The sequence below is a fragment of the Sebastes umbrosus genome, chromosome 13, assembly GCF_015220745.1.
Source record: "Sebastes umbrosus isolate fSebUmb1 chromosome 13, fSebUmb1.pri, whole genome shotgun sequence".
Taxonomy (NCBI): domain Eukaryota; kingdom Metazoa; phylum Chordata; class Actinopteri; order Perciformes; family Sebastidae; genus Sebastes; species Sebastes umbrosus.
In genome coordinates, this window is record NC_051281.1 from 16,249,397 (window position 1) to 16,261,977 (window position 12,581).

Here is a 12,581-nt window from a genome sequence, read left to right on the forward strand (position 1 = left end):
AAAGTTTAAGAAGTTAAATTCCTATGCAGAGGTTGTTTAGTTTATTTATTGACTACACTGAGGGCGTTTTATATTTTAATAATTTATTTATTTATTGTGTTGAGTTGAATGTGTTACTTATTTTGTACTGTAATTACCTTGTGCCTTTTCTACCTTTTTTCTTTTCTTAAAGCTGACTCAGTGTAAACTAATCAGAATTCCAATGTACTTATAGGTGCAAATGGCAAATACAACTCTTGAATCTTGAATCACTGAACACCAGGTCTCCTACTTTACTAAAAAAGTCTATTCTCCATTCACATGTGGAGGCTTCAAGTTGCCACATCACCTTTATGAAAGTTGCATACTTTCATAGTTTGGTTTCAGTGCACCTTGAGGCTTCTGAATGCCTGCATACTAGTTAACATGTTTCATTTTAAATAATCACATTGTGGTAGCCTGTGTTATCTTTCAATGTTAACATACCTGGTTTAGGGTTATTTATTTAGTATGTATTAATTATACAATCATGGATAGAGGGTGTTATCTTTTAGATTTTCAGAAAAAAGATACTGTTATTCAGGGTTATTAAATATGTACCAGTACATTCAGTACATGTTTGCTTTCAATTTCATCTGACATCCTAAACTGTCAGCTACACAGGTTTCTATTGTTTGGCATTTACCATTGTGTAATTAGTTTTTTTAATATACAAGTTTAGGTTTTCATAAATAATTTAGTCTATAAAAAACATAAAAAGCTCATCACCAGCTCCCAAAGCCCAAGGTGACACTTTCAAATTGTGTCTGATAACAGACCAAAACCTAAAGATCTCCCTTTACAATGAAACAAAACAACCTTAAAATAATCAGCAGATCCTCCCTTTGGAAGAGCTGGAACCAGCAAATGTTGGGCATTTTTGTTTCATAAAGTGACTTAAATGGTTAACGGATAATTTTTAATCAGTTGACTTAATTGTTTCAGTTTGAACTAAATTCAGTCCAATCCAAGCCACTTACATTACAGAATGACTAATTGGTCAGTTTTTTAAACAACCCAGCAGGGACTTCCATTCATGACATTCAAAAAAGTCAAAACCCATTATTTAGCTCAATTAAATCTAGGTTTATTTGCCATTTACAAAAGCAAGCACCCACTTGCTGCCTAATTACAGTACCGTACTATTTAACTGCACCTGAACCAAGAATTCATTAAGGTGGACCCCAAAAAAGCTTGCATGTGATGTGCTGAGAAAACAAGGCTGATTCATGTCAAGTCTAAGCAGCTGCTTCACAGAAAAGATGACATTCAAGAAAGCTTTCTATTATCCAGACATAAAAGTTAGCGCCATTGTTAAATAGTCAAATACATGTATTTTAATCACGTAATTTCTTACATTTGTACAATACATGCTTTGCGTATTTCGACAGTGTCTGAAAGTCTTGAAAATGTACATTTCCATGAGACCAACACGGAACAATTTTGGTAGCCACAATAAAATATGTAGTCACATCTGTAATGAAAGTGTTGTATGACAGCAGAATTTTACATTGCAAACAGGATAAGGAAAGCAACCATCAAACAAAACAGTCCCATGGCTTCAGACAGGGCAAATCCCAGGATGGCATAGGAGAACAGCTGCTGCTTCAGAGATGGGTTCCTGCAAACAAGAACAAACCGTCAATGAAAAAAAAAAGCAAGCACCAGAAATCTACTAATCCAAGTGAATTTTTTTTTATTTTCAGGATGTATGCATGCGAGAACGAACCTAGCATAGCCGATAATGAGACTGCCGAACACAGTCCCAATTCCAGCCCCGGATCCAGCTACTCCGACTGTGGCAGCTCCAGCTCCGATGAACTTGGCAGCGGTGTCAATGTCCCTGCTGATAGCGCTGGTCTGGAAGCCCCTCAGTGTGACCTGGGTGAGGGGGCTCTGTGGCATCACAGCAACACCGCTCTGGAAGAATAAAGACAACACTGTCAACTTTCACCTTTAAAAACTAATGCCATTACATATGACAACACAGTTCGTTGACAACAAAACAGTGCTGAAACAAACAGTATTAATGATAAGAACAACTGATTAAACAACAATGACTAAATTACAATTTTCACAATCATTTGTCAAGTACCAAAATTCTACCATTTCCCATGTTAACCTTCACAATGATAGGATTTCATGCTATTGTTAATTTCAAATTAATAACTAAATCAATACCCCGAAAAGCTTACAAGTGAACAATAAGTTGGGATTTTTGGCACATCAAGACCACATTTACGATGGACATTTGACATTATTTCTGACATTTTATGTGTAAATAACTAGAAGCAATCAGCCAAAATTAGTTTTCAGTAACTAAGTGGTAGAATGACAGTCAAAGTCCCAGTCCCTGTATTTCTTCTTACCTCTGTTTTGAGCTCAGGCCTGGACAGCACAGAGGCAGAGAGGGGTCTGTAAAGAGCCCGGGAACCAGCACGGACCTGCAGCAGCGACAGCAGCACAAATTTAGTTACACAACACACAAGAAGCATAGTACAACATGAACCATTATTGTTGGTAGCTATTCCCAGTCTGAGCAGGTGGAAGGCACCTTGAAACGTCACTTTTGTCAAGCACAGTGTCATTCACTGCCGTGCACACACACTATATGACCTGTGGCCTTTATAATGATTTGTGAGTACAGTAAATACTGTCAAAGTCACTCCTGGTTTTGTTTTGAAGTGTCATCTATGATGCTGGCAAACTGCAATAAATATTAATAACAAGGCTTACTAACAAATTGTCCTGCTGTAATTTGATACCCATTAGCCTGCTGGAGCTACTAGAAAATAGAAATATGACCTTGAATGAATGAAAGAATGAAAGACTTTAAAAATAAATAAAAGATACAAAATCATAACAAACAAAACAAGAGTAATAGTGTTAGAAAAGGATTAGGTAGAAGTACAACTTATATTTCCCTACCCCTTTCTCCTCTAATAACTCATATAGCATAGAAGGATAACTCATATATCATAGAAACCTTGGAGAATGAATAGCAACAACATCTATTTGGGATCAAACAATGCACAAATGCACTGTGCATCAATTGCACATATGAGTTGTGCAGGTAAAGTCTGCACTAAATGTGGCTAACAGAGGCTTGTAATGACCTTAGCTAAGGGCCATTACTGAAAATGTCTGCTACAAGCTACAGCAAAGGCAGTGGCAGCTTTCTGAAGATCACTTACATGCATCTTATTCATAAACATTATTGCTACATTGCCACAGCTTAAAACCTCTCTGTGATTCTGTGGTTTAGCATTTATAGCTTTATAGGCCTAGCCTGCAGATACCCTTGCCAGTCAGCTGCTGTCAAGTTCAGACACAGGCCCACTCGGATTTATCCGTGCTATAAGAGAGAAAGACTCAAAACCACAGCTTAAAAACACAACTAAGAAAGCAAACTCACCAGAGCCGGCGTGGAGACGAACTTTGCACAGGCGTACATCTTCTATTTTAGGTAGTTGTTGGTGTTTTCTGGTTGAATCCCGGGTCTCTCTGAAGGAGGAAAGACCAGAGAGAGAAGTAAAAGGTCAAACGGGTGTAAAAATGCTCCACAGACAAAATAAAGCCACTCATATGTACATTCACATCCATTCTGCATGCCGTCCTCACTTGTGCGATGTGATGTGGAGTTAAGAGAGAGGATGAGAGAGGATTTGTTAAAGATAAAGGCTTCTCATTCAATCTGCCATTTACACACTCACCGGCTGCAGAGGTCGAACCACAGTGGAAGAGTGCGCATGCGCGGTGAGTTGCACGTAGAGGACCCGGATGATGACGGAGGAGAAGGTCATTTCACTGAAACTTTATTTAACATGACAACAATGTTCATTCACAAAATCTTTGTTTACACACAGTCTGTGTTTATTGATGGATGCGCCTGTGATTTCTGAATATAATTAAGAAGGATAATACAATTTATTACATTTAATAGATAGATAGATAGTAACTTTATTAGGGAAATTCAAATCCAAGATAAAAAAAGACATTGAAATTAGCTGGTAAAACTAATTTTGAGCTATATTTCACTAGTATTAGGAAGAGCTAATAAACCTGTAATGCTGAAAAGTAGTATTTTGTCACTTAAGATATTCAACTAGATATATTATCTAAAAGCAAGTCACTGAAATGTTAATTATTAGATGTTTGTGTCTTATGTTAAATGTTATGAGCAATTTGACCAGTAATTAGACAAATATAGCTGCTTTTAAGATTTTGCATTTTTGCAGTGAGTTAAGATAAGATAAGATAAGATAAGATATTCCTTTATTAGTCCCGCAGTGGGGACATTTGCAGTGTACAGCAGCAAAGGGGATAGTGCAAAAAAACAAGATGCATCAGCTATAATATACCAGATATAAAAATACAAGGAGATGAAGAAACTGTCAAAACTGAATATGGTGCAGGGTAACAGCTGTGATACAGGACTATTAAAAAAAGTGAATATAGTGCAGAAGAGACTGTTAAAAATGAGTATAGTGCAGCATTGACAATAAACAGACTATTAACAAAATTGCACAAGTAGAAAATGATATTGCACAGTGAGAATGAAAGTTTCCAGCATCACAGTTCCATAGTGCAAAACATTTTAAAAGCACTTTGTAACCTTGTTTAGAAAAGTGCTATATAAATAAAGTTTATTAATATTATTATATATATTGTGCTCACATGGTGCATATCCCTAAATAAATGTGTTTTATCAATTTACCTCAAACTGAGTTACAGAACACCTGATGGCAGGTAGTTAAAGGTCCCATATCATGCTCATTTTCAGGTTCATACTTGTATTTTTTGTTTCTACTGGAACATGTTTACATGCTGTAATGTTAAAAAAAACGTTATTTTCCTCATACTGTCGGCCTGAATATGCCTGTATTTACCCTCCGTCTGAAACGCTCCGTTTTAGATAGATAGATAGATAGATAGATAGTAACTTTATTGATCCTGAGGGAAATTCAAGTTTCCAGCATCACAGTTCCATAGTGCAAAACATGTTAGTAAAAAGGTAGTAAAAAAGTTAGTAGTACAAAGTACAAAAAAATATACCAGATATAAAAATACAAGGAGATGAAGAAAACGGTTAAAACTGAAAATAGTGCAGGGTAACAGCTGTGATGCAAGACTATTAAAAAAAAAGTGAATATAGTGCAGAAGAGACTGTTGAAAATGAGTATAGTGCATTATTATCTGTCATACAGACCATCCTCTTTTGTCCCCCCCCTCCCTAGAGAGGTGTTGTACAGTTTGATGGCTCGGGGGACAAAGGATTTCCTGAGTCTGTCTGTGGACCACTTGGGGAGCAGCAGCCTGCCGCTAAACGAGCTCCTCTGTTTGGTAATGAAGGGGTGCAGAGGATGGCTGGCGTTGTCCAGTATGGCCAGCAGTCTGTTGAGTGTTCTTTCCTCTGCCACCGTCACCAGAGTCGAGCTCCATGCATCTTTTTTGTTCCAAAATGCAATTTAAAACTTATTAATGACCTTGGGCACTGTAGGTTATTTGAAGTCAATCCCATAAACACTGCCCTGCTGCCGTAAATACTCAGTAGTGCACCAAAGCTGTGGCTAAAAATAGTCCCCCCAAAATACACTATTGACTGCTGAGTGACGTTAACTGAAAACTACAGTTTCAGTAAATCATTTAGCCTTTTTTAAAAAATGACAGCATTTTAAAAGACTCACACTTTTAGTAGAAACTAATGTTTATGGGGTTGAGTGCTACAGACAGGATAGGGAAGTTTGAAAGTACTTACAGATAGAAAACAACATGTTGGTTTTAGTCTTTTCATGGGATTTGTTGACAATAACAAAACAGGACTGTATTTCAAGTTTTAGTGGAGATCCCAGTATCCAATGATACCGGATATGTCTAGCTAAATTGTGGGGAAAGTGTATAAAATGACACACATCTAGAATATTTTCATTTGAGGGCATGCTCTAGCCATGAAAAAGATGGAGTCTGGGGTTTGATTTCAGTGTAAACACCATATCCAATAACTTCAATGTACAGCCGGAACGAGCCAATACAGAATATACAAATGTGATATTGTCAGAAAGTGTTGAATAAGATTATTTTTCCAACTTTAAAGCTACATAAAAGCGAACATAAAAGGGAAAATGTGGATTTGAATGGTTTATTTGATGTATTTAAAGCTGCATTTACCATAATAAGTAGTACGTTTTGGGTGAATGCAATGACAACAGACTTCTGGGGGAGCTTGTAACAGTTCAGTTACAGCTGTTTCTGTATGTATGTATGAGTGTTAAAATGATAAAAGTGATAAAAAAGAATATAACCTACTTCTAAAATATACACTATAAATAAATGTCTGATAACTAGACATTAAAATGTTATTGTAAGAATTTATGTAGGGAAGAAGTGGTACAATCTATCTATAAAGCTGTCACTTAACATTAAGATACCCATTCTTGGTAGACCTTGGCTCAACTGTGGGAACGAGGGTCTCTTTCAAGAGTGGAAATTGGTGGCTGTAGCATTGGTGCGAATCAAACCAGGAAATAATGGCAATTTAGATGAGGTTAGCATGATCCTAACTAATTTCTGAAAGACAATGTGCTTCCCTTTCCTCTATATTTGCGTACAGCACAGCACAGCACAGCACAGCATAGTGACACATTTTTCAGTGGATCAAAAAGGTGGCTGGAAGAAGGAGAAATCTGTCTCAAAGGTGTTTTAAATTATATTGCAATTAGCATGGCACCAGCACAACATCAAAAAACCCAATTTTTTTTTTCAAATGGTCTCTGTCCTGGCTGCAGGAGAAGCAGAATTTCAACCAGTATTTCAAAATGAGTTTTTTTTCCCTCATAACAAAAGCTGCCTGCTGCTGTCCACTGCTAGCACCTGTTGTGGTGTGAATTTAACACCGTGCCCAGAGGGACTGATGGCTCGGGGCCCTGCCGGTGCATCTCACAGGCTGATGGTGGAGCTGTAGGCTACCAGCACCAGGGCGGATTTGTAATCGTGATGAATGACTCCACAGCAGCTGGTCTGTGATGGAAAGGTAATGAGCACAGGGAGTCTGCCTTTGCTGCATGCTGGCTTTAAGAGAGGAAGGTCTCAGTGGCTCCTCAGGTATGATCTTTTCACTTTTACAGCCAACACCAAGCCACAAGCCAGATTCAGTAGATCACATATGTACCAGAAATGCTGAAGACAGCGAAGGATCTCATGTAGTAAAAATCACAGAACAGCTGAATACAAGCAATTCTATTTAATCCCATTCTATTGTGTTCTGTTCTGTCCTATTCCATTGTGTTTTTCTATCCTATTCTATGGTGTTCTGTTTTATTCTATTTGATTGTATTCCCTTCTATTGTGTTCTATCCTATATTTCTGATGTAATCTATTCTATTATACTCTCTTCTGTTCTATCCTATCATATTCTATTCTGGTGTATTCATATTATATTCTGGTGAATTCCATTCTGGTGTATTCATATTCTATTTGGGTGTATTCATATTTTATTCTGGTGAATTTGATTCTGGTGTATTCATATTCTATTCTGGTGTATTCTATTCTGGTTAGAGCTGTGTATTGGCAAGAATCTGACGATACGATATGTATCACGATACAGGGGTTGCGATTCAAGATATTGCAATATACTGCGATATATTGAATTTTAGGAAAACTTTCATAGTATGAAGAACACACTGCCAAAAATGTTTACGTTTTTATGCAATCAGAACAGTGTGATTTTCATTCATAACAGTCCCTGTAACATCTAATTATGAACATCCAACATCATAGCACTACTTTGAGAGGGCGCATATCTTTGCCAATGAAATCAAGTACTGACTGAGTTCATCTTTGCATGTAATTTATTAGTTAGAAATCAATATCGTTTTGGAGAATCGATACAGTATAACAAAACTTAATATCCTGATATTTGATATTTTCCATCACCCCTAATTCTGGTGTATTCATAATCTTCTCCGGTGTATTCTATTCTGGTATATTCATATTCTGTTCTAGTGTTTTTATATTCTATTCTGGTGTATTCATATTCTGTTCTGGTGTATTCATATTCTTTTCTGGTGTATTCATATTCTATTCTGTTGTATTCTATTCTGGTGTTTTCATATTCTATGCTGGTTCATTCATATTCTATTCTTGTGTATTCATATGATATTGTGGTGTGCTCATATTCTATTGTGGTGTATTCTATTGTGGTGTATTCATATTCTATTCTGGTGTGTTCATATTGTAGTCTGGTGTATTCTATCATATTCTGTTCTGTTTTATTCTGTTCTATCATGTTCTGTTCTATTCTATTCTAATGTATTATATTCTATCATAATCTATTACATTCTAATGTATTCTATTGTATAATATTCTGTTCTATTCTAATGTGTTCTATTATCATATTCTGTTCTATTCTAATGTATTCTATTGTATCATAATCTCTTCTATTCTACCATATTCTGTTGTTTTATTTTATTCTGATCTATCCAATCATATTATATTCTGGTGCATTCTATTCATTCGCATTCCGTTCTGTTCTATTCTATTCTGTTTATCTTATTGTATTCTGATATATTCTATTCTATCATATTCTGTTCTATCATATCATATCTACCCGATTCTATTTTCTCCTATTTTTTTCTGATCTGTTGTGTTCTATTGTTTTCTGTGAGCAGTTTCTTTCATGTGTTAATTTTGAGCTTGTTCACATTGATGTAGGAGTTTTGTGCCAAGTTGGGTGCTTTTTCAACAGCCTATTTCCCATGATTGATCATCGTGTTAGCGATAACCTCTGCAAGGCTCAAACCAAACTTCTGTATCATAAGCCCAGAAAAAAATCATCACATAATCTGGTAAAACTATGTTTCATGTCCAGTAATTATTGTATCATAAACTTACAAACCTGTTTTTGCTTCATTATAAGCCCAGTCCGGCCTGAGACTAGCATGAACATTACTTGTAGCAACAAGAACATTTCCGTAAAGGACCAGCAGAGGGTGCAATAGGGTCTAATGTGATCATGGCCATTGTTGCCGGGGTCATGGTAACTGCACAAAAGAGATGAGAAACATAGACTTTGCACAACAGCATTGTTCTAAAATTCACAGACGGATTAAGCAGGACAGAATATTTGCTGTTCTTGATATAGGTCTCAATAACTATCCCAAAGATAAAATAACTTTATCCCATTTTTGTGATACTGTACCTGGTGTGGTCTAAACCTCTTAATGTTCCTGTTAATTCTGTAAGTGCAGAGTCACATTGCTGCTATTGTGTTTCTGTTAATGCAAATGTAAAATGTAAGAATGTAATGTAGGCCCAAGTGTAATGCAGACACTTATAGGTCAGAGCTAGCCGTATGATAAAACATGAAGATTTACAATATATTAATTGCAAGACGGCACATATCAAAGTGGCCGTTAACTACCTGAGGTCAATGTCATACTGTCTAATTAACCGGGCAGCGGCTGTGTGGTCCTACACGGCTGTGGAAGGTGGAGAGAGCAGCCGATCTCACACACCCCCCACCACCTTTTACTTCCTCCCATTCAGAGGCACGCACGCACTCGCTGTCTGAGTTCTTGCATAGAACACTCCGAGACATTCCATTTGCATGCCCGCCCCATCAAGCTGGATGCACTCAGACTGGTAATAAAAGGCATTGACCCCCTTAACCTTTATGAATTACAATTTGTGCCTGCAGCACGTCCTGTCAGAGGCCTCAGAAAAGCAGGCACCTCAGCCGGGGTGTGTGCGTGTTGTTTTGCAGTTGTTAAGGAGAGGGGAAAAGGTTTTTACAGCTCCTCGTCGGAGCTCCTGACAAGCAGGGAGGAGGCGGTCTGACAGGAGAAGCAGGGTAGGGAGGGACTGCAGCGCTGCTGATGGCTCCGTGCTAATCTCCATTCCTGGATGCTGCACGAAACTAGAGGCTCCTTTCTTTGTCAAGACCGAGGATACACAGCCTATAGAGCTACAGTTCATCTGCATCCCACCTCTGATTCCTTATTCAAGCAGCTCCCTCTCTTTCAAGTATTAACTAAAGCTAATAGATAAATCAGATAGCCTCTTATGGAAACATCTGGCTGGGCTTTCATTGCAAGTTGTCTGTATTAAAGGAAAATAAAGCTACGCAAACCTTCTTAAATCTGATTGTGTGGGGACAAAAACAAAACAGAAAAAGAAAAGAAGTCTAACTGCAACACTTGTTGACAGTTTAATGTTTAGCAGAAATGTTTTCATTAGTGTATAATCACCTGAAACTAAGAATCGTTGTGTTTTCATTAGCTTAGAATGAGCCCTTTATATCAAGGGAGTCCTATTGAAAGAGGCTGGGACTTGGGTCTTGGGGTATGGGGTATAACACAAGCGCAGTGTAACTGGAGCTGCGGTTGTGCGTTGCGATTGGCTCAATTTTGGCAAGTGTAGACCAGATTCTACTGCGCCTGTGTTGTACCCCAAAGATATGACGCGTGCCATCTCCTCTTTTCATCCTCCTTGGGGAGCGGGTCCTCTTTACGGAGTCTGCCATGTTTCTACAATAGCCCAGAATGGACAAACCAAACCCTGGCTCTACGTTACCTGAGAGCCACCGTAGTTCTCCGGCACACTTGTGAAACTGTTTTAACGTGAGCCGCAGAGTGCAAAACCGTGGTACCGCCAGCCGCCATCTGACTTGGGTGGCTCCTAAAGTAATGTTGTTATGGTAAGAATAGCCTCTGAGCGAGATAAACGGCGTTACTTCTGTTTTGCACTCGGCAGCTCACGTTACTTCAGTCTTGGAAAGGGAGGAGTGAGCGGAGGGATACTCAGTTGGTTGGAATTTGCAACTACACCACTAGATACCGCCAAATCCTACACACCTAACCCTTTAATGGCAAGGACTGAACTACAGAAAATGATGTCACCAGCATTAATTTTTCATACAATACTGTTGCAGCCTAGATTCAGGATGACGTAATATACAAGTATTATCTTTGCTTATTACTGAAAACCACGTTTTCTGTGTTCAGAGATATGTAGCGACTAGTTTGAACTTGGTATAAACAATGTTTCCTGTATCTGCAGTTCCAGTTACATTTTGCAATTTGAACTGTTAACACATAACCTTCCCTTCTTTGACAGACACAGTGGTAGTTCAGACACCTGGGGTCTTTATTATAAAGTCCCCAAACATGTACAGCAGGCTTAAGGTTCAGAAACATGTGAGTGTGATTTGCATTCCTCTTATAACATGGCATAAAGGCTACATCATCAAAGGGTTTCAACGATTAGTCTTTATAGTAGTGTGTTATCGTTTCTGCTGATGTATAATAAGTCATACTATTGATTCAAATGTTATTTATTCTACTTTCAGATAGGATAATTACCTTGATGAAGACCTATGTCGGTCGCAACGCGTTGGTCATTTTAAATAATTATTGCCATTTAAAATAAAGGCATTTTAATTTTTCTTCAAACTCTACAGTGTGCTTTGGATTATTTTTGAAGGAGACTTACATTTTGTACTTTTTTTTGAGATCCTATTCCACCCACGCAATGAGCCCTTCACAAGATTGAATAAGCACAGTACACCTGAGGGATCCAAAGAGCACCTGTATGTGATTACCACAAAGACCCAGCAGCGCTGCTACTCTGTTGTCTTCATAGTATTAGATCAATTCACGATTTTAGCAGGAAAAGTAGACCCCGTTTACATGATAATTACATGATCACGAGAAAGCTATTTCTAAATAGCCAGTGAAGCTAAAAAATATGATGGTGCCATTTCTCCTGGGTGGCACGGTTAATAATTACAACAGTGATCATCATATAGCGTGATAGCAGTTCCAGTTCTATTCCCAGAGCAAACTGGAGAACAGGTGTAAAATCAGGTGGAAACTGAATCCAGGTCACTTTGTTTTAAAGACCTGCACACAAACCGCAGCTCTGCAAAGACTTCTTTAACCTGCGTGGGTCGTACAGAGAACCTGAGAACCTGTTTCATTGAGAGCGTAGACAGCCTTCAAGCAGCTGGTCCAATAATCCACATGCAGTAGGAGTAGACAGGCAGATCTCTGATACCGCTGGAAATCATCCCACGGAAACGCAGCGAGCGTTCTTTATCTCTGAAAAGATATAAAGGACATTAGCATTCGCAAAATTGATTTTTCACCAGATCCATAGTAACACTGATCTTTGTGCAGCTGGTGAGCGGCGCAGTTGGAAGTGGTGTAAGAAATGCTGAGGCTTGCAGTATCATTAGTTTTATCCTGACTTTTTAGCTAAGTCTGTAACACCTCTATGTATCCACTGGAAGTCCTGCACTTAGGGATGTTCAACTGAACAGCGATTTTATTAAATAATTCCCTAACAGCAGTGCTATCATGCCAATATTGGCTGGATTTTAAATAAAACTGACACTGTGTTCTCACAAACACTGAGCTTTATTCCTCTTTCCTTCCTCTGTTTAACATCAGGAAATTCAGGCAGTGACTGTGTGAACAGGAGCGTGGCTGACAGGGGCAGCCGTGCGATGATTGGTTTACGGATCTGCGCTTTTTCAAGCGACTTCAAGGTCACTGAGATTTACAATG

General features: G+C 38.2%; 1 protein-coding gene and 1 long non-coding RNA gene across 3 annotated transcripts; both read right to left on the reverse strand.

Moving 5' to 3' along the window:
• Positions 1–1,083: 1,083 nt before the first annotated feature.
• Positions 1,084–3,834, reverse strand: atp5mc3a (ATP synthase membrane subunit c locus 3a). Of its 2 annotated transcripts, none has more exons than XM_037790328.1 (5): positions 3,732–3,834; positions 3,434–3,522; positions 2,388–2,462; positions 1,748–1,938; positions 1,084–1,639 (listed from the first exon to the last, which is right to left on the reverse strand). In XM_037790328.1, exons 2-5 carry the CDS (start codon positions 3,470–3,472, stop codon positions 1,525–1,527), a joined length of 420 nt encoding a protein of 139 aa, XP_037646256.1. In that variant the 5' UTR covers positions 3,473–3,522; positions 3,732–3,834; the 3' UTR covers positions 1,084–1,524. The 2 variants fall into 2 exon arrangements, with proteins under 2 accessions (XP_037646256.1, XP_037646258.1); XM_037790330.1 differs by having other exon boundaries at positions 3,640–3,779.
• A 3,871-nt stretch (positions 3,835–7,705) lies between these two features.
• LOC119500553 lies at positions 7,706–9,716 on the reverse strand. Its single transcript, XR_005209639.1, has 2 exons — positions 9,437–9,716; positions 7,706–9,056 (listed from the first exon to the last, which is right to left on the reverse strand). It is a non-coding gene; the product is annotated as an uncharacterized LOC119500553 (long non-coding RNA).
• Positions 9,717–12,581: the final 2,865 nt, after the last annotated feature.

Bases quoted from the DNA above. Each gene is read 5' to 3' on its own strand.
- atp5mc3a (XM_037790328.1), bottom strand. From the start codon at position 3,472: ATGTACGCCTGTGCAAAGTTCGTCTCCACGCCGGCTCTG. The intron at 1,939-2,387 runs GTAAGAAGAAAT...TTATTCTTCCAG, and splicing joins GGCCTGAGCTCAAAACAGAG to AGCGGTGTTGCTGTGATGCC. The intron at 1,640-1,747 runs GTTCGTTCTCGC...TCTTGTTTGCAG, and splicing joins CTCATTATCGGCTATGCTAG to GAACCCATCTCTGAAGCAGC.